Below are 27,291 nucleotides of genomic sequence, written 5' to 3'. Positions count from 1 at the left end.
GCCCGCAATTAAACACAGACACCTTTAATTCGGCGACCTGCTACTACTACTACTGTAACTGCCTCTGTCAAACAGCCCCAGACACAGGGCAGACTCACTGCTATGTTTAGCCAACTTGAATGCCAACATGGCCATCATGGTTTTTCCTGGCTCAAAATGAGGCGGAGGTGGTACCAGTGGTGTTTGACATCGGGGGGGACCCATGAAGCAGGGCTGTCTGGGGGTCCTTAAACATCAAACACTTAATTTCTTGCATTCTGGTGAATTGATATGCACCAATTTGTGCCCTTTCTGCATCAATTTATGGTGGAAATGTCATTATTTATGTAAAGGAAAACACAATATTCAGGCACACATATATTTCAAATATGTATTCTCCTTGAGCAGTCAACATACCATCAGCTATTTCGCTTGCGAAAACGAAAGCTAACTTATTTGCGAAACAGCGCCCCCGCCACCACGTTGGCGCAATGCCGCAATTGCAGTTAGAAATGACAGGAATCCACCGAGTGCAGCGCTTGGAGAAAATACGACCATCAGTTTGTCGAGAGCTGGAGGCTCTCTCTATGCAGGAAAAACCCTGTCCATTTAGAAGTTACTAACACCAGAAGACAAGACATACGAACTGTGGTGAGCTACATTGCTTGTGTAACATTAGCTAGTAGCCTCCTCCATGTTTCCACTGGTCGCAGCCATGTTGTTTATTTGCGACGCACATTACGCAAGTCGACATATTGACGTAGTCGATTACGTCGACTATGTCGACGCGTCGTCCCAGCCCTAGTTCGCGCATGTCCGCGCGCGTGTGTGTGTGTTTGCTGAGCATGTGAGGAAGATAGAGAGAATAATGAAACTTTTGATATTGTTTTTGATCACTAATGATCAGTGTTGGGCACGTTACTTTAAAAAAGTAATTAGTTATAGTTACTAGTTACTTATCCCAAAAAGTAACTGAGTTAGTAACTGAATTACTTCATTATAAAAGTAACTAGTTACTAGGGAAAGGAACTATTGCGTTACTTTTTACCACGGTGCAGCGGGCTAAGTTAAGGTCAGTCAGCCAAATGTGACAAGGAAAAGCTTACCCACTGCCATATTAGAAGATAAATGTGATCTTCTTGTGAAGATAGATTTTTTCTGAGCAGGTTTCAGCAGGGAACTTTTCATATTTATTGCACTTCAACAGACCACAACTGGTAGACATATTGTACTTCAAGTATTTTCTTCATTACAAAAGTTAACAGTTAAACAATATGAAGTGCTTTTAAAGTAGTACTGAAATAGTGCCTGTACTTCCACCGTGAAAACGCCACGTTCACCTGAGAACACTCGGGACTCGCCATTGCTGCGTCTCTGATAGTTTGAGTGTGTGTGTGGTGCTGTGCGCGCGTGTGATTTGTGTGTAGAAACATCCGCACAACACTGAACTATGGTTGGCTTACCATGAAATTTTCTCTACCATAGCCAATCATGATCACTTGCGCGGTTGTCTCGCCCCTCCCCTCACCAACAAACAAACAAAAAACACATTTGCAGCTGTGAATGAGGTCGGATGACAATGAGAAGCTTCAGTAGTAACTAGTAACGCGCCACATTGAATTACCGTTAACGGTAACGGCGTTGTAACGATGGAAATAGTAATCAATTAGATTACCCGTTACTGAAAAAAATAACGCCGTTAGTAACGCCGTTTATTTTAACGCCGTTATTCACATCACTGCTAATGATTAGATTTACGGTTCTTTGCCGGTGTGAACGCCCTAACACTCATCCATTGCATTGCAATATTTTGACTTGACTAGCGAGTGTGTCATTGATTTTCAACAACGTTGACATTTATTTACATTTTTCAGAATAAAAGTCTGAAACTTTTTTTTCAGAATAAAAGATTGAGTAGTAAAATAAAAATAAACAAAAAAATAAATAAAAAAAGTATAGGGGTCTAATACATTTGTTGATAAATAAATCAAAATCTAAAGGCCAATGCACACGGCGTGCGATTTTTGTTGCACGACAACATTCGATTGCAATGCACACGGCGTGCGATGCAATTTTTGTCGCACCGCAACATTCCATTTTCAACTCACACCATTGAAGTCTATGAGAAAATCATAAAAAATCTCATCCCAATGCACACGGCGTGCAATTTTTGTTGCACCACAACATTCCATTCTCAAATGTTACTTTATTGTTACGTAGTCGGACCAGGCAGGCTGATTACAATAGGCTCTACCAATATTGCTTGCCTTGCTTCCACAATTTCTACAAGATACAACTGGACATATTGTGATAAAATATGTGGGTCCCCTGATTTAGGGGTATTGGTCAGGAGAAGGAGCGCACAAAACACACAGCCAGAAAGGTGTATTATAAAAGCCACTTTATTATTATGGGCGATGATCAGGCAGACATAGATTCGGAGGACTGAGACAGTCCAACATCTAGCTATTCGCCCCTAGAGGCCAATGCACACAGCGTGCAATTTTTGTTATTATTATGTAATATTGGCGTCTTGTATGTGAGATGGGCCGTGTAGCTATGTGGCATGACACGGAAATAAATCATGCATGCAGTAATTCGTATAGCTAGTAATGTGTATAGTGGCAGCTGTGGGCTATATACAGTAGGTGTAGTGGCTGGCTGATGGTGATGTTCATATATTGCCCTTGACTGTCAAACCGTTAAAATAGATGATTGCTCCATCCACAATTGAAGATGTCAGGTTGACTGGTTGACAAGTTATGAGCTTTTCGTCATCCATTTCATCCATTCAGGTTACCGGTAAATTACATACACGTAGGCTACGTACAGTAGAGTAAATATTAATTTTGGGTTGCCAGATGTCCGGTTTTCAGTGGACAGTGTCTATACAATGTGTGTACAATTTGGCTGGTCATTCAGTCGTGCTCGATTAGAAATCTGGCAACCCCGTGCTATCGTAGATCTTTGAGTAAACTAATATAATATATATATACTATATATATTATATTAGTTTACTCAAGATCTATTTATACTTATAATATATACTATACTATATAATTGTCAAGTATAAATAACGTTAAATAACGTTACTTGCTCAAATATTTACGATAGCCTTTTTGGCTGCACAGTACAAAATACAAATAACAACAATGATAATACTTTTTTAGTAATATTTTATTCACATGTAAATATATGCCATCATGTTAAATAACTTAATACCCTCCCTAAAGCACGTACTTCATCAAAAACAAAACCAACATACGAATGCAGGTATGCAAAGTTACAGATAAATTCACTGAAAAAGTTTAATGTCAAGCCCTGACAACACTATATTTGTACTTTGAAATTGCATGTATGTATTATGTATGTTACACTAATGTTTTTCAAACAACTGTTACAATTAATTTGGTTCCGTTTGTATTGGAAGCTGTTATTAAACAGCTTATAACAGTACAGTACCCTAATAGACTAGTGTTTTGATGCTAGCTCCGAAATGTCTCCGCTCCGCCTCCAATCTCTCCCAGATCCACGTCAAACTCCTGTCTGTTCAACCTGAAGTAAGTTGCCTGGAACTAGCGGTCCTCCTGTACACTACAGCCTCAACTGTTGACCAAGTTTAACTCTCATTTCATTGTGAGACTGCAGCATCTCGTAGTCTCACAACCAACCGCCTCCTTTTTACGTTATGGAAAATTAGTTGATGCTCAGCAAGCTAGCTGTCTATGACCGAAAGACGCGTGTAAAATGTATGCTCCAGTCTCTCTCCCCGTTATGAGTGACTCAATTAATTTAGATAGACCAGTTGAAGTTTTCCCAATTGTCCCATTGTGATGCAATAATCCGTCGCACCACAAACTTTTACAAAATTTGCAAAATTTGACAGTGCGACAAAACTCGCACGCCGTGTGCTTTGTCCTATTCAAAACGAATGGAATCAAATTTTCGCGGTGCGATTAAAATCGGGGCCGTGTGCATTGGGATGAGATTTTCTCATAGACTTCCATTCAAACTTCAAAATCGAATGTTGTCGTGCAACAAAAATCGCACGCCGTGTGCATTGGCCTTAAGTGTCTTTGTAGGACAATCTACTCTGTATATTGCAAGTACAGTATATCTAGATTTCAGGCAGAGAAGCGGCGAAAACAAGCAGCGCCAGCGTCCTCTCTCGACCCACATTTTTGAAAAGTGTAAAGTCTTACGAGTATGATCAATGTAATGTTAGCTAGCTACCTCTAAACATGGATTTGGCTGGGCATGAATTAATTTCTCTCCAGAGCCATATGGCGCTTTTCCATTGACCAGACCGGTATGCATTTGAAAAGTTCGGTATGGTACAGGTAGGATACGTTCTCCATTATACACAACAGACCAGGAACGAGCGGTGACAGTAGGAGGAGTTAAGGACATAAGAGCACTTCACTTTAATAAGTGCCGGTATACAGCTCAACGGGGGGAAATGCGATAAGAATTATGTCAAAATGCAGCACCATCATGCACAGATCAGCCTTAAAACATGTAACGTTAGACAGGGAGCAATGTATTTCTACGGAAAGGCTGTGCTTGACGCTCCCATTGGACTGACGGCAGGGCTCATACAATCTCTGCGTTTGTTATAGATACGAGTCAGTGGCGGCTGGTGATAAAAATGTTGGGTGGGGCACAGGTTATGGGGGCATGCTCCACGGGGAAGAATATCAACTTTAAAATCTGGATTTTAGCATGAGAATATATATATATAACTTGTATTAAAGGGCAAACTGCAAACACAACAAAAATATAATGTACAACAACTGACAAATCAACTGGAATAGTCTTTGTTAGCAGAGTAGACCTAATGTTAACAGAATGGACTTAAACCCTTTGTCTATCTGTGCAGCGGTAAGGTGAATAATTCTAGCAGCTCAAATGGATTGTACTGTCCAGACAGTTGTCTTGTTTAGCCATTCAACTAGGCATTATTTATTCAATGGAGAAAGACATGGAACACAATGCAATTGTGATAATAAATGTGTTCTTTGTTACTTTCAAACCCTGTGTCCCTCCCCAGTTACACTACTTGAACATGAATTTTGCCCTTCGTTCCTTCAGGCCTGCAAATCTCTCAATGACTTTCTGGTTAAAGTCTGTCATTTCAATCACCAGTGTCTTCTCCATTGACATCATGGCCAATGCATTCAGCCTGTCCTCTGTCATGGTGTTCCGGAGAAAGGTTTTGATCCTTTTCAAGGTCGAGAAGCACCTCTCTGCCTCCGCCGTGGTCATGGGTGTGGTTATGAGGATCTTTAGGAGAGTGACAGTCTCTGAAAACACTTCTCCAAGATTGTTCTCCATAAAAAGCTGGAAGAGGTCCACAGCACCACGACAGGCTCTGAACTCCTCCTTTCTGTAGAGGAGATTGAGCTCGGTCTTCAGCTGGCTTCCACTGAGCATTGGGTAGGCCTTCAAGGTGCTGTTCAGTGCATCCTCCGGAAAGGCCCCCTTGTACTCTTCAAACCTGTCCCCCTGCAGCAAGGTGGCACTGACCAGGTGGTTTGTGAAGGAGAAGCGCTCCTTGGCGTGTCCAAGTATGGTATCACAGACCTACAGAGAGAAGAAGAATGAAAAAATAATAAATAATAATATGTACCTCTTTTTTCATGCTAGTGTTTTGGGAGTTCTAGCATTCTAGCGTTGAAAGGTTAAAGGTCCCATATCCTTTGAAAACAGTTTATTGTTTTTGTACTCAGAGGGCTTATGCCAACACTGTGAAAATCAGAAATCTGTACCTATTACAGTATTTCCATAATTTCCTAATTCATATTTCTCCATATTTTAATAACGCAGGGTATTTGCAACATAGCAATTACCAGGAAGTGAATTAATATATAAAATAATATATGGGACCTTTAATGTTAAAACTATACTGAGCACAGTTCCCTCTCCAAAATGTCAAATATAGTACTTTTCTGTTTTTAATAGCTCCTTATTGTAAATGATGCCTCAGGATAAAAATAATTTTTAGTCACATTTCTCAAAATTGTGTGCCTTCATTTTATTTAAACGAAGGCCTCCGGTATAACATGGACTGTGACTGATTCTACAACATCAACTCACCTCTGCTGCAATCCTTTCATGGTCCTCTCGACTGAGTGCCCGACGTCTCTTTGTTGGCTGAGACCCAGCGCTGCTTTGCTCAACCATGGCATGGAGAGAATTTCTGCGAGGACAAAGAATAAAAAATAAGAATAAAACAGAGATAAGACAGAAAGTTAATAATAATAATAATAATAATAGATTAGATTCAACTTTGTCATTGCACAGAGTACAGGTACTGAGACAACAAAATGCACACACACGTTAATAATAATCATAATAAAAATAATATTAGGAATACCCATACCTGATCTTTTGTATGTCCTGCTGGAACTGCTGGATGCACTGCTGCATATGTCTGGAAGGATATGTCTGGAAGGATGGTGTTGAAGGCAGAGCTGAAGTCCACAAAGAGCAGTCTCGCGTAGCTGTTTCCCCTCTCCAGGTGGGATAGAGTGGAGTGGAGAGTCGTCGCGATGGCGTCCTCTGTTGACCTGTGGGCTCTGTAGGCGAACTGGTATGGATCCAGGTTGGGCGGGAGGCGTGTGACTATGTGGGCCCGGACTAGTTTCTCGAAGCACTTCATGATAATTGGTGTGAGTGCCACCGGGCGGTAGTCGTTTAGCCAGCTCACCGTGCTTTTCTTCGGGACTGGGATGATAGTTGAGGTTTTCAGGCAGGGTGGGATGGTGGCCTGGGACAGGGACTGGTTGAAGATGTTGGTGAAAACCCCGGCCAGCTGGTCGGCGCAGTCCCTCAGCACCCGTCCCAGGACGCCATCCGGCCCTGAGGCTTTCCTGGGGTCCACCGCCTTCAGCACGCGTCTCACTTCATGCTCTGTGAGGGTGAGGCTGCTGAGAGCTGGAGAGAGTGGTGTTTGTGTTGTGGTTACCTCCGTTCGCCCCTCGTCGAACCGGGCGTAGAAGGAGTTCAGCTTTTCCGCCAGCAGGGGGTCGTCCTCCGCGGCTGTGAGCCTGTTGGCTCTGAAGTTTGTCATGTGCTGAACCCCCTGCCACACCCGCCTGGAGTCGTTGCTCAGGAAGCATTCCTCAATCTTCTCTCTGTGGTCTGCCTTGGCCTCCCGGATGCCACGCTTTAGGTTAGCCCTGGTGGTGCTGTACAGCAGTGTGTCCTTCGCTGAGAAGGCGTTGTCCCTCTCCTTGAGCAGTTTTTGGACCTTCACAGTCATCCATGGCTTCGTGTTGGGGTAGACCCGGACACGTTTGTCCACGGTTGCTGAGTTGGTGCAGTTCACTATGTGGTTCAGAACCGACGACGTGAACTGTTCCAGGTCCTCATGCTCATATTCCTGCCATGAGGTGTCATTCAGGCAGATCTGCAGTGGAGCGGACCCTGCTGGCCAGGTTCTGACAGTCTTAGTGGTGATGGGAGCACTTTTCCTCATGGGAGTGTAGGCTGGGATCAGGAGGATTGACACGTGGTCAGACATGCCTAGATGAGCTAGCGGTCTAGCCTTGTCTAGCAAGCAAGCTTGATGTTGGTGTATACCTTATCCAGTGTTTTTTCTCCTCTTGTTGCACATTTAACATGCTGATAAAACTTGGGTAGTACTCCCTTCAGGTCAGCATGATTGAAGTCCCCGGCGATTATATGAACTGCCTGTGGGTCTGCGCTCTGTCCACTACTGATGACGTCATGTAGCCGCGCCAATGCTAAGCTACCATCCGCGCTAGGCGCTATGTAAACAGATGTTATGTACTGTAGGCTAGTGACCAAACTACTAGACCTGGGACTATCACACTCTATATGTGCATGGATCAAGGACTTCCTGTCTGACCGCCCCCAGAGGGTGCGGGTGGGCTCCCACACCTCCACAGCCCTCAGACTCAGCACTGGGTCCCCCCAGGGCTGCGTGCTAAGCCCCATCCTCTACAACCTCTACACCTACGACTTCACCCCCGTCCACCCCAGCAACTCCATCGTAAAGTTTGCAGACGACACCACCGTGGTGGGCTGCATCTCGGTGGGGGACGAGGCGGCGTACAGGGATGAGGTGGAGCAGCTGGGCAAGCTGTGCAAGGTTAACAACCTGCTGCTGAACCAGTCAAAGACCCAGGAAATCATCGTGGACTTCAGGAGGAAAAAATCTGAGGTCCAGCCCCTGCTCGTCGATGGAGGGAGCGTGGAGAGAGTCTCAACCCTCCGATTCCTGGGGGTGCACATACAGGATGACCTGTCCTGGAAGACCAACATAGCAGCCATCATCAAGAAGGCACAACAGCGGCTCTACTTCCTGAGAGTCCTCAGGAAAAACCACATCAGCCAGGACATGCTTGTGACCTTCTACCGCTGCGCAGTGGAGAGCATCCTCACCTACTGCATCTGCATGTGGTTCTCCAGCTGCACAGCCGCAGAGAGGAATGCGCTACAGAGAGTCGTGAGATCGGCCCAGAAGATCACCGGCGCCCCCCTCCCCTCTCTGGAAGAGCTGTACAACACACGCTGCCTCAGGAAGGCCTCCAAGATCTCCAGAGACCCATCCCACCCTGGGAACGAACACTTTGCTCGGCTGCCCTCGGACAGGCGGTTCAGGACCATGTTCGCAAGGACAAACAGACTGAAGCTCAGCTTCTACCCCAGGGCCATTCAGGCCCTGAACACAGCAAAGACCTAGGGACCTAGGTTCCCGACTCCTCCCCTATGTATTTTCACAGTGAATTTTCCACACACACAGATAACATGTTTATTGTATTGGAGGATTTTTAATGAATGCTGATAGGCGCCGACAGAATATCAGCCGCATTTTATGAATAAACAATGTTTATTTTAAAAAATCTTTTACGAAGTGGGGCTGCGTTGGAAGGTGGGGGCGGCGCCCTAGCGCCCTCTATTGGCCAGCCGCCACTGATACGAGTGCTCCGGTGTCTTGCTGGTAGTCAAATATATTTATTTATACAGCATATGGATGTTACATGCCTGTTACTTGCCGCTTTCAGTTCTAGTAGTTCTAGTAGATCGCGCAACCAGGGAAACGCCGACATGTGTTAAAGGGAGCAAGATGCGAATCTGGCATTTGGCTCATGAGTGAACGGCGAAAATGCCTGGTCGGAACAGCTTGGGATTCCATGGAAATTATAGGGAACTATGTGAAAGAGGCTTGAATGTTGAAATAACAGTAATACCATGCTCATTGATAAAATGACATAAGGGATGAAAAGGGGGGATGGCAGTTTTAGAAGGGGGATGATGAAGCACGCTGGACTGAGGAACGGTCTAGCATAGGCACAGCACAACACTATAATAGCGATTTTTTTGTTAGTTCTATGATGCATTAAACTAAGATAATAAGATGGTTATCATACTTTTTCAAATCTTTATTAATAAGTTATTACAGAAACAGTAAGTGACATTTTCCGAGAGTGAAATCTGTTGTTGTTTCCATTGACCAATCAACGGTCTGCAGCGTCACACGTCACACACAACCTGGCACGAAAGTACAGAAAGTACCCCTCTCGAACTGGAACTAAAAACAGCACGGGTACTATGGCCCGGTACGGCTCGGTTGGCAGTGGAGAAAGCAAAACAAACCGGGATCACGCGGCCCGGCACGGTACGGCACGGTAGTGGAAAAGCGCCTTTAAAAAGCCTTCATGATGAGGGAGAAAGAGAGAGAGAGAGAGAGAGAGAGAGAGAGAGTCTGCTGGTTATGACTCCTCCCCATCTCCCCTCTTCCCCTCCTCCCCTCCTCCCCTCCTCCCCTCCTCCCCTCATCCCCTCATCCCCTCATCCCCTCCTCCTCATCCCCTCCTCCCCTCATCCCCTCCTCCCCTCCTCCCTGACCCAGTGCCATGCTGAGCCTGAACAATGATCTGTCTCCAGCCCCCAACTCTCCGTTAGCCCCACGCAGCGCCAGGGACAGGGCTCCTGCAGAGCCTTCCCCCAGAGATAACACAATATTAGGATACAGCGGCCAGCGCTGACCCCCTCTCCAACACACACACACACACACACACACACACACACACATGCACACATATGCACACATTCATGCACTTTGGGAGAGAGAGAGAGAGAGAGAGAGAGAGAATGAGAATGAGGGGCTGAGTTCTAGGTTCTAATCCTCCTCTGTGTCTTCTGTCCCCAGAGTTTATGGCTGCAGAGGATCTCTCACTGTGACCTGTCCTCTGGATGGATCCCTCAAACCACAACACAAACAAAGGGACGCATGCACAAACACTGTCCACTCAGGCCCAGACAGAAACAAACACAAACACTGAGGAATACAAATTGCAAACACATACACACACACGCACACACACACACACTAACGCACTAACACTAACTGGCCACTGAAAGAAAACATAGACAGCAGGGCAGAAAGAAGAAATCCTGGTTTTGCGAATTGATTCCCTTTCTTCTAGTGTACAGACACAGTGGATGCACACACCCAAACCTTGCAGCATATCTACACGGGGAAGTGCTGGTTCATAACATAAACTGTTTGCTCGTAGATAATAACACTCTGTTCAGGATATTCACTCCAACAGACTGTTGTATAGCTCCTGAGAAATAAACAATTGTTATTGGTGAACATTGCTAACACAAGACGCAAATAAACAATGTTATGCTGTGACAAAGTGTGCTCCAAGTTGACCCTTGGACACATCCACATCCTAAATAAAGTCTCACCATAAACCCTCATCAATAGCTGTGGCGTTTTTTTCTGTTTGGTGTAAAAGCCAACCTCTTCTCTCTGGGACACAGGGCTAGTCCTCATGTGAGTTGACTTGACAACTGGTCATATAACCAGCAGTGTGTTTTTACAGTCCTCAAGTGCCAGTGTTGGGCCTCAGCTTCAGAGAACAGAGGGTCAGGATCAGCAGAAGGGTTTTATTAAAACAAATGCTGGCCCATCAGGTAATGCCATATTATATAAATAGGCTAGTGATTGAAACCAGATATTGTGGTGTGTGTGTGTGTGTACATGTGCATGCACACACATTGGAAGCAGAATGGCGGCTCCTTTTTGGAGGGTTCTCAAAGTGTGATGTAGCACTCTATGTATCATCAACAACAACAACAACAGCAACAACAACCATGCTATGTGGCTAAGATGTTTGTATTTTGCCCCCCAAAAAACCTTAACCCTGCCTGCTTGTCTGTCTGTTTGTTAGATAGCAACTCCGCAGAGGCCATGATATGAAGTCGTCCTCAGAGTAATCAGACATAATACAGACATGGTTTTCCTCCCCGTCAGTCACGTACGTGCACATACCTCTGCCCTAAAGTAAGAGAATCATCTGAGGCCACATCACACATGTTCCCTCAACCACTCACGTTAACTCCTGTATTTCACCTCTTGTGGGGGACGGCAGTTGAATGTTAATCTTGTGATGTGCCACCTCCCCCTCTCTCCCCCCCTCCCGCCCCCCCTATCCCTCCCTCTCCCCCTATCCCTCCTCTCTCCCCCCCTCCTATCCCTCCCTCTCCCCCCCTCCCTCCTCCCCTATCCCTCCCTCTCTCCCCCCCTCCCTCCCCCCTATCCCTCCCTCTCTCCCCCCCTCCCTCTCTCCCCCCCCCCCTCTCTCCCTCCCTAGGCTCCTCCCTCCAGGTGCTGGCAGACAGCGACCGGAGCACCTGGATCGGGGGGGGGGGGGGGGGGGGGGTGGAGCCTAGTAGTCTGGGAGGGGGGGTGGCCTGATGTGAGTTGTTGGACTGGTGATCAGAAGGTCATGAGTTCAAATCCCACCAAGACCTGGGAGGAATACTCCCAAGAAGATGGGTGAGGAGCTGGAGTCTGCTTCCATGGGGGGGGGGGAGCCTAGTTGTCTGGGGGGTAGTGGTGGCCTAGTGTTAGAGTTATGTGATAGTGATGTGATGTTAGTGAGTTGGACTGGTGATCAGAAGGTCATGAGTTCAAATCCCACCACGGCCTGGGAGGAGTACTACAAGAAGATGGGTGAGGAGCCTAGTTGTCTGGGGGGGGTAGTGGTGGCCTAGTGTGAGTTATGTGATGGTAGTGAGTTGGACTGAGAAGATCAGAAGGTCATGAGTTCAAATCCCACCTACCTGGGAACACCACCCTTGAGTGGTGCCCTCGAGTAAAGCACTTTAGGGCTGTTACGATTATTCGACGTCATCGACGTCATCGATTACGTCAATACGTCGGTTGCCGTAAAATGCGTCGGTTAGTCGTAAAAAACAACATGGCTGCGACCAGTGCAAACACGGAGGCAGAGCTGGCCTACTCGAGCTGGCGGCTAAAAGACTTCGCCCACGATCGTCCAAAGTATGGGAGTACTTTACAAAAAAAGAAACCAATGGCAATGTGGTGGTCTGTAAACTGTGCAAAAATGAATTGGCCTATCACAGCAGTACGACTGCAATGAACGAGCACCTCAAGCGAAAGCATCCTGGAGCGCTTTGTGAAGACAGCCGCAAGCTAGCACCGTAAGTCAGCGTTGTATTTCTGTTCACTTTTCCGGCCGTGTATCAGTGAAAAATGGATAGCTACTAGCTGGCTAGCTACGGTAGCCTTACTAGCCTATTGTTATTGTGGTGCTCGCACCTACTGTACGTTATCTAGCTCGTAGCTCGCATGCTACGTTAGCATCAATTTAGCTAATCATAACATAGCAGCGAGAGTAACGTTAGCTATGTAGCTGGCTAGCTACGGTAGCCTTACTAGCCTATTGTTATTGTGGTGCTCGCACCTACTGTACGTTATCTAGCTCGTAGCTCGCATGCTACGTTAGCATCAATTTAGCTATTCATAACATAGCAGCGAGAGTAAAGTTAGCTAGCCATGTAGCTACTAGCTAGCTATGTGTTGTGGTGATGGACAGACTTCTAAATGGCCATGTTGGCTAAACATAGCAGTGAGGTGGACATTAAGGGGCCTACACATGATAAGAAATGTGTGCTTTTTTTATTTTCAGGAAGCAAAGCAGTGTGGAAAACTTTTTCCACAAAAAGAGCACAACTCCATGCACACCCCAGATGGCTGCTCAGCTTTCTAACAGCATCTTACAGATGATCGTCAAGGACATGAGACCTGTTGCTATTGTGGAGGGTCAAGGCTTTCGTGAGATGATCAACACATTTGAAGTTAACTTTTATATTTTATAATATTATATTTTATGTTGAGATTGTTATTGTTAAAGATTGTTACTGAGAGTATACGGTATTCCGGTTAGAATGTCACTTTTTTACAGAATTTACTGCATTCCTTGCACTTTTCCTTTTACTTGAAGTTAACTTTTATATTTTATAATATAATATTTTATGTTGGACTGTAAGAAAGAGAGGATCTTTTTTGTTGTGTGGAATATTGCCCTGCAGTGCAAGAATAATTGAATAAAATACTGAAATGTTGATAAGAGAAGTTTTTGACATTTATTTGGGGAAAATTAAGTGATACATTAATCGAACAGCAAAAAAATAATCGTTAGACTAACCGTTAAATTAGTCGTTAGAATAACCGACTAATCGACAAAATAATCGTTAGATTAATCGTTAGAAAAATAGTCGTTTGGGACAGCCCTAAAGCACTTAAGCCCTAAATTACTCCAGGGAGACTGTCCCCTGTAATCTGGAATTGTAAGTCACTTTGGATAAAAGCGTCTGCTAAATGCTTAAAATGTAAATGTATGTTGGATGGAAGAGCCTAGTTGTGTGGCTCCAGACTGTCTGACCACAACATCACACTGAAGAGAGTCGTTGGTGAGGACCACTCTTTTAGGGTGTGTTCTCACTAGAACATTTGCTTCACTTGGAATCAGAGTTTAGGATGGAATTCGCTACGCAAACGGATGCTCCGCTTGAAAAGGGTGGTTTCGCTCCGGTTAGAAACTACGCATCGAGGCTGTCCATAGGAAAACAACAGCGCATGCGTGTTGATCTGGATAAGAGCGGGACGAACGACAAATTGAAGGGGGAAAAAAGTTTTTTTAATAAAAAAAATACTTTTAAAAATGTTGAAGAGCCCTTCAATATAACAGTATAGGCTTATTTCTCGATACGTGATTCACACCACTAGGGCTGGGTATCGCCACTGATTTCCCAAAACGATTCGATTCCGATTCGATTCACGATTCGATTCGATTCCGATTCGATTTAGTTACAATATCAATTTTCCTTGAATATGAAGAGATTCTCAGAACTAATGCTATAAATGGTTCAAGGAACCCTATAACATGTAGCATTGTTAAACATATCAATGTTTACATTAAGAATTGACTCCAAAGCAGTTACATGAATGTACTTCTTATTGGAACATAAATGAACATCATTGACCAACATTTTGCTAAATCAGACACTACAAAAAGTGCTTTTTAACGTGCTTTACTGCAGCCAGTGTAAATAAAGGGGCTACAAACATAGCCTATCGGTAAACAAGACATCACATATCCCTCAGGACTGTCTCAAATAGCTTATTTGCATAATATATATATATATATATATATACAAAATAAAAATGTGCAAAACTCAAACGAAAATAGTGCAATAGATGAGGGTATTTTGGGGAACAAAAAAACACATTGTAAACCATAATAATGTCCATGAAACTAAAGCCCTTCATTACTGCTTTCTCACTTTTTGGAGATTGGAAGATTTTATTCAGGAATAAACATAATTGGAAAATCAATGATTATTAAAATACTGTAGTATACAGTAACAATAACTTAGTGGAAACACCACAAATCTACGGAACCACTTATTGAGGCATCACCCTGACGTGAAACATGGAAAAGAGGATCCGAAACAAGCCTCGCTGATAAAGTGGCAAGTGATTGTCAGGTACGAGTCCATTGCTCTGGATGTCCAGCTGTCACACGTTATGGCAACTCTCTCTGCTGGCTGGAGTGAAGTTGCGATGTCACGTTTCACCTGCGCGGACATGTCTGGGACTATCACTTCACTCAACTGTTTACGTGTCGGTAATACGTAGCGTAGTGTAGTTCTAGTTCACTGACGACGCTGTAGTAATTTGTTGGGCACGCGGAGAATTTGATTGTAATTTGCAACCAAACGTCTTTATCAGCGAGGCTTGTTTCGGATCCGCTTTTCCATGTTTCACGTCAGGGTGATGCCTCAATAAGTGGTTCCGTAGATTTGTGGTGTTTCCACTAAATTTAACCTCCACTGCGCACAGCTTGCATATGGCTTTGCTTTTGTCCTGCTCATCTCTATCGTCATAATTTTGGCATCGCAATAGCATACATTATCTTAAGCATAATGTAACATGCGTAGGCAAATGTGCGGCTAATTTCTCATCCTTTTCTGCCATCAAATGTAAAAGTTCGACATAATTCCCACGATTGATGGAGCTACTGCTGGGGAAATGTAGAACCGCGGCGCGAACAGCAGAGGATGCCGCTACGGCAAGCCAAACGCAAACTGTCAATCATGCTGTCAGAGGCAGCCTGCACGGTGCCTCAACGCCCATCAATGAAGACAATGTGAGAACAGACTACGCATGCGCAAACCTACGAAACTGTTGGTCTATCACTTCGCATAGCACAGAGGCACTGCTTCAGCCTCTCGCCAGCAATCAGCTAGCTTTGGGAGCAAACTCTCCTGGTGCCAGGGCATGCATTATATTTTTTAAAACAACACATTTTACATCATTTATTTTTATTTTAACAACATTTTAACACATTAAAGTTAAGAATAATGAGTAAAATAAATTTAAAAAAATATTTTTTTTGAGATAAAAAAAATATGAAAAAACATTTTAAAAAGACTGATATTCTTTTTCTTTCTTAAATGCCTGGGTGAGGCACTGCCTACCCTGCCTCACCTGACTGCACGCCACTGGCTGGCAGGATGAACTATGCAAAGTACATGCCAGTCTACATAGCTGAAATGAAAGCCCTTGAAAAAAGCCAACCAGAGTCCTACAAATTCATGAGAGAAGGAGGGTTTGTTGTGCGGCGCTCAGATGAGAGAAACTTCCACTGCGTAGCCACCGATCAAGCACTTGAACAAACTATCAACAGAGAAGGAAAGGGTCAAGGAGGCATTATCGGCTTCACACTACGAAAGGGAGCTCTGAAAAGAAGGCTCATTACAAGGCATGTCACCAGTGAGTACTGCGATGCCATGACAGAGCTTTGTGATGCAGCGGCACATGCACCAAAATCCCACAAAGAACATGGAGCAGCCCGCATGGACAGGGATGAGAGGGAAACTATACAGATAATGGAGTTTGTGCAAGACAGGCAGAACCCATTTGATTTGGAGAAAGTTCCCGATGAGCTCATCAATATTTCAAGTGGACAAGTAGCATCACAAAAGGTGGCAAAAGATCTCTCAAGCTTTCTGGAAGATGGAGAAAAGCTAAATGCTAATTTCATTGATGAACGACTTAAGAGTGATACACCAAAAAGTTTCTGGGATCCTGAGAAAAGACATAAATTGGCAACATTCACAGATATGATAGCAGTAATAAAATCTAGTAAATCTAAGCAGCTTCAGATGGATTCCGATGTCCTCTTCAGGAGACTCCTGGCTGTTTCAAAACAAAGGGACGTATCATTGGAGAATGTGATGCGTCATGAATTGGCTGCTGTCCCACCCTCTCTCTTCTATGACGATGGGGCGATGAGAAAAACCACAAAAGCAGACCTTGCAAAAAAACTGGAGTCGGTAGTAGAAGTGATGCAAGAGCTGTCTGACACCACAGAGAAATCTGCATACATCATTGATGGCATGGCTATGCTTCAAAGGCTCCATGATTCAGCCTTCCAGACCTTCAGTGAGCTAGCAGAATACATCCTGAAGAAGATCTTGTCACTTCTAAATAGAAAACAAGAAATGCAATGTGTGGTCATGGTATTTGACAGGTATGACGGCCCACAGTCAATCAAAGACCTGGAGAGGCAAAGGAGAGGTGCAAGTGATGGAAGGCCTACACATGTTATCACTGGCAACACAAATGTCCCAAACTACAGGAAGTACTTGAGGAGTAGTGGAAACAAGACTGCACTGTGCATGTTTGTGAGCAACTACATTGTCACTGCAGCCCCACAGAGACTACACTCAGATGACTCCATCATCTTGGCAGGTGGATTTGACAAAGGGGAGGAGGTGAAGAGCATCTGCACAGCAGGAGTCAGCAGTTTGACATCACTGTACAGTGATCAGGAGGAGGCAGACACAAGGATGGTGCTCCATGCCATACATCTTGCAGAGTCATATTCCCGCAGCATTGTGAGGTCTGATGACACAGATGTGGAAGTACTGCTCATATACTATGCAAGCAAAGAAATGTTTGGTTCATCTCTGGTGTACATGCATACAGGCCATGGAATGAGAGAGAGATTATGTCCCCATCAACACCATATCTGAGAAGATTGGAAAAGACATGTCTAACTGTCTACCAGCATGTCATGCACTCACTGGCTGTGACACAACAAGTAGTTTGTACAGAATAGGAAAGACAACAGCATTCAACAAACTCAAGACCCATCTCAGCGAGCTCAAAGATCTTGGACTCTCTGCCAGCTTGGAAGAGTCTTTGCCAGTCGCAAGAGAATTTGCGCTACTCCTATATGGAAAAAAGAAAATGGAAAATGGATTGATGTGCACAAACCTGGATGAACTGAGGTTCATAATTGCATCAACATCTGATACAGCCTCTGCAAATCTGCCGCCAACAGAGGATGCATTTCAGCAGCACGAGCAGAGAGCAATGTTCCAGACAGCGGTATGGTGTCACAGCCACATGCCCAAACCCCTGTTATGGAGTCCTATTGGCAAGGGGTGGATTATCAGAGATGGGGCCATTCAACCTGTCCTTTTTACAAAACCCCCAGCACCTACAGAAGTGAGAGACATCACTCACTTATATTGCAAAGATGCAAAGTGTGGAGAGAGTGGAAAGTGCCAGTGCCTCTCTGTTGGCCTTCCCTGTACAGAGTTCTGCACCTGCTGTGCAGAATGTCAAAATGTGTCCCCTAATGTTTGAGGACTGTATTTAATTGTACTTTGAATTAAGGTTCCAGTTTTAATAAAACCTGTACTATTTACACCTATGTTTTAGAGGCTTGTAATTTAGAACTAATAAACTTTATTTTATTGGGTTACTCTTATTCTGACTATTTGGTGATGTAGTTCAGCCACCTGGTATTTACCTCTCCAAATATAATGACCATCAGAGTGAGCATTCTTAACTTATAGGCTATTATGCCACTTATCCCCCATTCGGAATTTGACTGTATCAGAGAAGAGGTAGGCCTATGTCTAAAGAAATCTCATTTGCAATAGAACTGTATGAGATATTTCCATACAACTACTGGTTATTGTTCAATAGCACCCTAGACAATTCAGTAATGATATATTTTTCAGGGATTTCTGTTTTTCTGATAAATGAGAGAAAAGTGATGGAGTCCTATGTTCCTGTCACCAAAAAGTACAATTTTCGTCTAAACTAAAGCTAAGTTTACAGGACTATAATTCAGTATTTATTTAGGTAAATAGTTGTCTGACTATTTAGTGATGTAGGACAACCACCTGGTTCATACCTCAGCAAATCTGAAGAGGAAAGGAGTGATCATTCTCAAGTTATGGGCTTTTTTGTCACCTTCCCCATATTCGGCCTGGTCTAATTTGGCTCTTTTTCAGGGATTGTGGTAGCTCTAAAGAACAACCAAAAAAGCATATTTTCCCCCAAAATAAAATTTGACAACAATCAATTTCATTAATGGGAGACCCTAAAGATAACAAAAATCGTTGTTGTCATTTTGCTCTACCTCGGGTAGGGGTATCTCAAAATCTGAGGGCCCTTCCTGCTAGAGCTAGACTATTAATTAAATATATCATTTGTACATGGAGGCAAGCAGGGGTGAAAGTGGTTTGAGTTTCTTACAGGAACTATCCGGTTGTTAAGTCTGACGTCAAAAGTGACGTTTAGCCATTTCCGGGTCCTAACCAGAAATTCCCCGCACCAGAGTACCAGTGAACTACAGCGGTAGAATGACAGTTTAATCATTTTTTAGACTCGGATCTATTCATACAACAAGGGACACAATACTTTCCCGTTTTCTCCATATTGTCAGGGTATTTGAGCCTCGGAAAAGCGCTATATAAATATAATTTATTATTATTATTATTTCTGCATTTTGAAGACAGCGCCTCAGCCAACGTTGGACCCGGAAACACGTCACGACTTAACAAGCGGATAGGCTGCTACCCCAACCTTCATGGTTTCATATTGTTCTCCTCCCGCCACCAGCTTCATGCATCCCTGAACACACACATCGTGGTGTTGGTGTTGAAATTAGAAACACTTGACAATAATAATAATATAATGTTTAAATTATTTATTTAAACATTATAACAGCCTCATAACTCAGACTCTACAACATAGACTCTCCTATGTGGACTATCATGTGTGATTGCAACTCTCCTTTTTGAGCAAAACATTTACCACACACTTAACAATTAAATTGTTTCTCTCCTGTGTGAACTATCATGTGTCTCTTCAAGTCTCCTTTTTGAACAGATTTTTTTTAAACACAAACTGGGTAACTCAAGTGTTTCTTCCCAATAACTGAGGTTCATTCATTTCCATCCATTCTTTATTACTGTCATCCGTTTTAGGTTCAGAAGAGTCTGAATAATTGTTATCACTAGCTACCAGCTGGTTGTAAACTACTAGCTGGATCTAGGTCCCTGGGAAAGTGGGAACACCTAAACACTTTTCCACATTTTCCACAGAGGGCTGAAGTAGTTATCCTTGTCTTCTGTGTATTGGTGAGTCATGCAACTTGTTGAGTGGGCTGCTCTTCTTCCTTTGCCTAGCCAAGTCTTCACATAAGACAGTGGATCCCACTGTCTGCATGGAGGTCCCACAGAGCTGATGAAGAGGAGATTTGCTGCATTTCTTGTTGTCAGTTTGCTCCTATACTCAGTTATGATGTTGTTCATTGTGCTGAACCCCCGTTCACAGTCAGCATTGCTTGCAGACAGTGTGTCAACTGCCATGAGCAACTTCTTCATCCTCTTAGGAATGGTTCTTCCTCCACTTGCTTTGTATTCAGTGAACCCAAGGTGGGCCTCTTGTCCATTCAGATGTAGGACATCACACAAAGCCCTCACCTCATTATCTCCAAATCGAGGATTGTCGTGGTCCCAGTTGTCAGGGTTGAGGACTGCCATTTGTTTGATAAGGTTATTGTACGCTTCTTTTCGGTTGGCTGCAACACTGGCCTGTGCTCTGTTTGCTGTGGTTGTGAAGAGTCTTTCTTTCATATTGTCTACCACTGCTTGGATGAACTGAGCAGAGTTAATGATGGGAGACCTGCCAACTCTTTAACTCCTCTCCCTTGAATTCCATCACTTCCTCTGCTTGGCTGGCTTCAACTGCATGTTGTCCTGGGTAGCGATTGAGGCTTTCTATGCGTTTGATATAGATTGTCATGTTGTCATGGGCCTTTGGGAGCGTGGTCTGTCTGTCCTGAAGAATCTCTGACAAGTTCTGCCATCACTGCAAGACTTTTCAGGAAGTTGATGGAGCACAACTTAGAAAGCAGACCTTTGAATTTGGCCCTGTCTCTGCTGTCCCTTGTGTTATCCTCTGATGCTTCACGGAAATGTTGTGCCAAGGCTGGATAAGACTGCCAAACTGCAGAGACTGCCCTGCATGAAGAAGCTACCCAGCGAACACTGAACACTTTTCCGATCCTCCTGAGGGCAATGTCTAGGTTGTGAGCACATTCACTCAGCATGTTTTTTGGTGACTGGCTATATAATGAATATAGGCTGTCAAGGAATGCCTGGAAGTCCTTTGTTCCCCCTGTCACATCCAGGGCCTGGTCCACAGCAAGCTCCAGTCTGTGATTGAGACAGTGCCATAGTAGGATGCCTGGGAAGTCATCCTGGAGCAACTTCCCAACACCTGACTTAACTCCCAGCATGACTTAGCATCATCACCTGTGTTTGCATCTGAGGGTGGGTTTTCATTTTGCAGAGGTTCTGCCTCCCCCCTCTGGCCCTCAATTTGCTCTCTCCTTCTAACTTTAGCCACATTATCTGCTTCTTTATCTCTCTCCTTTCTTTTAAACATTTGACTTATTGTTCGTTGCATGTTTCTTCTCCTCAGGCCTGTCTGTCACTAACTATGGTGACGCCCACTCACGTGCGATTATGGCCCATTAAGGCCGATTTAAAAAATAAAAATAAAAATGCCACCTAGCGATGTGACGGTGTAATTGCAGCGCGGCCTACGCAGAAGTGTAAAGTGCGTCGGATTTGATTTACGTCCTTATCAGCGAATCGGAGCGTTCCCTCGGACTCCGGCAGCCAATGGGAAGGGCCAAGGGGGCGGGGAGGTAGCGAAGCCTCAGAGTACTCCGGAAAATGGCGCCCAGCTCGAAATCCGAAAAGGACGACAAACAAAAACCGACGAAAAACCACAGAGAACATCTCGTCAAGCTTCTTAACAGTAGGAAGGTATGCATTTGACACAAAACAAGTGACGGGCACAAACCACGACACCGTCGGGAACGTAGAAACACCAGCCGACCAACGTTTTCGACTGTGCTAACGAACTAGCCATTTCTAAATGACCGAATGTCTTGTCTTGTCTTGTCTTGTCGAACTAGCCAATGGAAAGTGTTCCAGTTAGGTCGCTGGCAGCTGGCAGCTCCCCGTCACACTTGTATGGAGCTATTTTAGTGCCATCAGAAATTGAATTGTATTTGACAGATTGAATTGAATATGAGCACAAATGTAATTGTATTCGACAGATTGAATTGTATTCAATTCAGTTTTCATTATTTTCATTCAGTTTTCAAATTCAGTTTCTCTAAATACAATTCGTTTTTTCTCAAAATACAATTCAGTTCTCTAAATACAATTCAGTTTTACTCAAAATACAATTCAGTTCTCAAAATACAATTCCGTTTTTCTCAAAATACGAGTGTAACACTCTCACCTGGGGATTTACACGGCAAATCAAATGAAGAACTACACATCCCTGATGACAGGGAGATGACATATGACTGCTCTGATGAATCAGCCCCTATTTCATCAATTCAGATATGTGAAATACAATTCAATTTGTGCTCATATTCAATTCAATCTGTCAAATACAATTCAACTTCTGATGGCACTAAAAAAGCTCCATACACTTGACCTGTTTCCCACTGACCTACTATCCACTCAAACGTCGCGAGGCAGTTTGCCACGGCTCGCAAACTGCTTTAGCACCTCTTGCATGGTTACATAATTCTCTCTCAGGAGATGGTGGCTTACAAGTCAGTTGTACAAGCCCATGACCTTGCTTTTTAAACAACCCTGTAGTTAGTTAGCTAACGTTAGGCAGTGCTAGCTAGGTACAATGCTAGGTGTCTGTCCACCTCCACCCGTTTGTGCTGCTGGTGTTTACTTGAGTACTAGTAGGCATGCTCGTTAGCTTCTGCTGGCTATGTCCTCAGTTGCCTTTCGGTTCTCAGCTGTGTACTGACAGGTGCGGTGAGGGGTGGTGGTCTAGCCAATGTACATGTATGTCCGATATCCAGAAGCCTGCAGGGGCGACTTGGGCATTGGATAGACATGCTGAATGAGGGTTGACATTACGCGTTATGAGGGGGATCACTAAGTTGTTTTCACGGTGCATAGTTTTCTCATGTTGAGTCTCTCTCCCTGTCTCTGTCTCACACACACACACTCTCTCTCTCTCTCTCTCTCTCTCTCTCTCTCTCTCTCTCTCTCTCTCTCTCTCTCTCTCTGTCTCACACACTCTCTCTCTCTCTCTCTGTCTCACACACACATACACTCTCTCTCTCTCTCTCTCTCTCTCTCACACACACACTCCCCCTCTCATCTCTTCTCTCCCCTGTTCCTCAGCTGTCAGGTCAGTTTTCTCAACGGCTGTTACGGAACCGGGCGCCACTAGAGTGTGTTCCGCTGAAGAACATTGTCAGCGAGGAGTTCCTCAGAGCCGGGTGAGTGTGTGTGTATCTCCCTCTCTGAAAGAGTGTAGTCTCTGTTCACACCACCTCTGCAACTACATACATCTTCTCTCACACACACACACACACACACACACCTTTCACCACCTCACTCACCTACTCACTCACTCACTCACACACACACACACACACACACACACACACACACACTGATAGGGCTTTCACACCGGCAAAGAACCGTGCCGGTTCGCGTTCGCGTTCGGAAACCTCTGAACCTTGGTGCTGTCTGGCGAATGAGCCCGCGTTCATACCAGTGTAACCTGAACCATCCGCGGCATCAACGTTGGGTGATGAAGGGGCGGGATAAACAAACATTTCACTGGAAAAGAGGATAATATCTTCCACTACAGTATCTGAAATAAACAAAATTTTCTGTGAAACAAAACAAAAGACACTTTCTATATGCGTTCTTTAACTAATCAGCTGCTCCATTACTGGCATTACGAAATTCGCGTTCGCGCATGTCCGCGAGCGTGTGCGTGCGTGTGTGTGTTTGCTGAGCATGTGAGGAAGATAGAGAGAATAATGACACTTTTGATATTGTTTTTGATCACTAATGATTAGATTTAGATTAGATTACATGTTGTCTACTTCCTCCTTGCTGGTCTCTGCAGCCTAGAATATGACACACCCTCTGACGACGTCACGGTTCGCGTTTTTGGTTCACTTGAGAACCACTATTTTTTGGTGCCCGCTGCGAACCAACTTTTCAGGTTCCGAACCAATTGAGCTTCGGTCTGAACTCGCCGGCCGGTTCCAGACTTGGTTTGCGAACGCGAACCGGCACGGTTCTTTGCCGGTGTGAAAGCCCTAACACACACACACACACACACACACACACACACACACACACACCTTTCACCACCTCACTCACCTCACTCACCTACTCACTCACTCACACACACACACACACACACACACACACACACACCTTTCACCACCTCACTCACCTACTCACACATAGGGCTTTCACACCGGCAAAGAACCGTGCCGGTTCGCGTTCGCGAACCAAGTCTGGAACCGGCCGGCGCGTTCAGACCGAAGCTCAATTGGTTCGGAACCTGAAAAGTTGGTTCGCAGCGGGCACCAAAAAATAGTGGTTCTCAAGCGCGAACCAAAACGTAGAACAGTCACATCGTCAGTGGGTGTGTCATATTCTAGGCTGCAGAGACCAGCAAGGAGGAAGTAGACAAAATGTTATCTAATCTAAATCTAATCATTAGTGATCAAAAACAATATCAAAAGTGTCATTATTCTCTCTATCTTCCTCACATGCTCAGCAAACACACTGACACGCACACGCGCGCGGACATGCGCGAACGCGAATTTCGTAAGCCATTTCTATTACAGTAATGGAGCAGCTGATTAGTAAGAGAATGCGTGTAGAAAGTGTCTTTTGTTTTGTTTCACAGAAAATAGTGTTTATTTCAGATACTGTAGTGGAAGATATTATCCTCTTTTCCAGTGAAGTAGCTGCCATCTAGTTGTGAAATGTTTGTTTATCCCGCCCCTTCATCACCCAGCGTTGATGACACGGATGGTTCAGGTTACACTGGTATGAACGCGGGCTGGCTCGCCAGACAGCACCAACGTTCGGAGGTTTCCGAACGCGAACGCGAACCGGCACGGTTCTTTGCCGGTGTGAAAGCCCTATCACTTACACACGTACACACACACCCCTCTCACCACCCCACTCACTCACTCACTCACTCACACACACACACACACACACACACACACACACCTTTCACCACCTCACTCACTCACTCACAATAACACACACACACCCCTCTCACCACCCCACTCACTCACGCACACATACACCCACACTCCTCTTGTTCCAGACACACACACACACACACACACACACTCACACACTCCTCTCTTTCCAGACACATCTTCCTGGGCTTCACAGAGTGTGGTCGCTACGTGCTGTCCTACACCAGAGACGACGACTACACCTACCAGCTGTACTGGTGGGGGTTCAACCTGCACACCCGTCTCAAACAGGTGACCACACCTTCTACAATCTACCTGGACTGCCTGTCACACATCAACCCACTAAACCGTCCAGCCACATACTTTAGAGCTCAATAGAAGATGCCTCTCTCACGCTGAGGGGGACTTTGTGGTGCTATGTGGTCCTCAGTTGGTAGAGCACGGCGCTAACAACGCTTAAGTTGGTTTATTCTTGTTTTATTATGTAGTTTATGTTATTGCTATTCTCTGCTATTGTTATTTTATTGATTACTATTGTTCTATTTTTATTTTTTGTATCATTAGCTTGAGCCTGCTTGGAGTGGCAGATGGACAGGCTTTGCACATTTGGGACTATCCCAATTGAGTATTTTTACCAGCTCAGTGGCCTTGCGGTTAAAGTGTCCGCCCTGAGATTGGGAGGTCGTGAGTTCGATCCCCGGCCGAGTCATACCACCAAAGACTATAAAACTGGTACCCGATGCCTCCCTGCTTGGCACTCAGCATTAAGGGTTGGATTGGGGGGGTAAGACCCTGCGACATACCAGCGTCATGTCCAGGGGGGGTGTACTTGTACATCAAGCCGCCTCACGCTACGGAAACAGGAGATAGGCTCCTGTGGGCCGTTAGGCTCGAACCATCGGTCCTCAAGGCTACTTACAATTGAGTATTTGAAATGATTTCCAGTATTATTTGTGCGCAGGCGTTGGCTCGTCTGCAGTACCGTAAAAAAAATGGTAGTTCTGTAGTTGGTGGAAGGACAGGATGTTGTCTAGTCTCTTTGTTTTCTCATCTGTACCTCTCTCTCTCTCCCTCCCACTCTCTCTCTCTCCCTCCCACTCTCTCTCTCTCTCTCCCACTCTCTCTCTCTCCCTCCCACTGTCTCTCTCTCCCTCTCTCTCTTCCCCTCTCTCTCTCTCCCTCCCACTCTCTCTCTTCCCCTCTCTCTCTCTCTCCCTCCCTCCCACTCTCTCCCTCTCCCCCTCTCTCTTCCCCTCTCTCTCTCTCCCTCTCTCTCTTCCCCTCTCTCTCCCTCTCTCTCTTCCCCTCTCTCTCTCTCTCTCTCTCTCCCTCCCACTCTCTCTCTCTCCCTCTCCCTCTCTCACTTCCCCTCTCTCTGTCTCCCTCTCTCTCTTCCCCTCTCTCTCCCTCTCTGTCTTCCCCTCTCTCTTCCCCTCTCTCTTCCCCTCTCTCCCTCTCCCACTCTCTCTACCCCTCTCTCTCTCCCTCTCCCACTCTCTCTTCCCCTCTCTCCCTCTCCCTCTCTCTTCCCCTCTCTCTCTCCCTCCCTCTCTCTTTCTTCCTCTCTCTCCCTCTTCCCCTCTCTTCCTCCCCCTCTCTCTTCCTCTCCCTCCCCCCCCCCTCTCTCCAGGTGCACCATGTGCGTCTCTTCTCAGGGGTTCACATCTACAGTGACCTCTACCTCACTGTGTGTGAGTGGCCCAACGACCGCTCCAAGATAGTCATCTTTGGCATCAGGTAAGACCGCCAGTGACGAAGCCACACATAGAGGGGTAGTGGTGGTCTAGTGGATAGTGAGTTGGACTTGGGATCGGAAGGTTGTGAGTTCAAATCCCGCCTGAAGCCACACCACTACTAGTGTGCCCTTGGGTAAGGCACTTAGCCCTCAGTTACTCCAGGGGGAATGTCCCTGTAATTCGTAATTGTAAGTCGCTTTGGATAAAAGCGTCTGCTAAATGGCAAAATTATTAAATTATTACATACACACACACACACACACACACACACACACACCCTTCAGGTCGACCAGTTCGTCAGTTGGTGTGTGTGGATGTAAAATGGTGGGCGTCAGGTTCTCACGGTGGGTGTTTGTCTGACAATATTTTCATCTCTCCCTCTCCTTTGCTCTGTCTGTCTGTCTGTGTGTGTGTGTGTGTGTGTGTGTGTGTGTGTGTGTGTATGTGTGTGTGTGTGTGTGTGTGTCTCCCAGTACTCGTGGCGCCAACTCATTCATGGAGCTGATGAACCTGATAATGAGTGGCGAGAACATCAGAGACAACTACATCACCATCGTCTCCATGCCCCCCCCCCGCTCCTGCCCTCAGTGCTGCCCTGCCCCCTCCATCTCTACCATACGCACAGGTACACACACACACACACACACACACACACCTGTCTACCATACGCACAGGTACACACACCTGGCTACCATACGCACATGTACACACACACACACACACACACACACACACACACACACACACACACACCTGTCTACCATATACACTAGGGTTGGGTACCGTTTGGTTTTATTCGATACCGGTGCCAAATCGGTACTTTAAAAACGGTACCGGTACCG

General features: G+C 45.2%; 2 protein-coding genes across 2 annotated transcripts in view; both read left to right on the top strand.

Moving 5' to 3' along the window:
• The window catches only part of LOC308156086 (DDB1- and CUL4-associated factor 15-like), a gene marked incomplete at both ends in the record, with an annotated part of 29,052 nt that extends 17,336 nt beyond the window's left edge, over positions 1–11,716 (top strand). Inside the window, one exon of the mRNA XM_080529447.1 lies at positions 11,613–11,716. Within this exon, the coding sequence (XP_080385573.1) occupies positions 11,613–11,716 (104 nt within the window). The remainder of the gene's footprint in view (positions 1–11,612) is intronic.
• A 9,662-nt stretch (positions 11,717–21,378) lies between these two features.
• LOC308156085 (DDB1- and CUL4-associated factor 15-like) overlaps positions 21,379–27,291 on the top strand; it is a gene marked incomplete at both ends in the record, with an annotated part of 38,566 nt that continues 32,653 nt past the window's right edge. Inside the window, 5 exons of the mRNA XM_080529446.1 lie at positions 21,379–21,471; positions 22,870–22,967; positions 24,887–25,004; positions 26,344–26,450; positions 26,923–27,074. Of these exons, the coding sequence (XP_080385572.1) occupies positions 21,379–21,471; positions 22,870–22,967; positions 24,887–25,004; positions 26,344–26,450; positions 26,923–27,074 (568 nt within the window). The remainder of the gene's footprint in view (positions 21,472–22,869; positions 22,968–24,886; positions 25,005–26,343; positions 26,451–26,922; positions 27,075–27,291) is intronic.

This window comes from Nansenia antarctica (assembly GCF_963989245.1).
Source record: "Nansenia antarctica genome assembly, chromosome: 4".
NCBI lineage: Eukaryota > Metazoa > Chordata > Actinopteri > Argentiniformes > Microstomatidae > Nansenia > Nansenia antarctica.
Note: the sequence above shows the minus strand (reverse complement) of the source record. Positions and strands in the feature narration are given on the sequence as shown.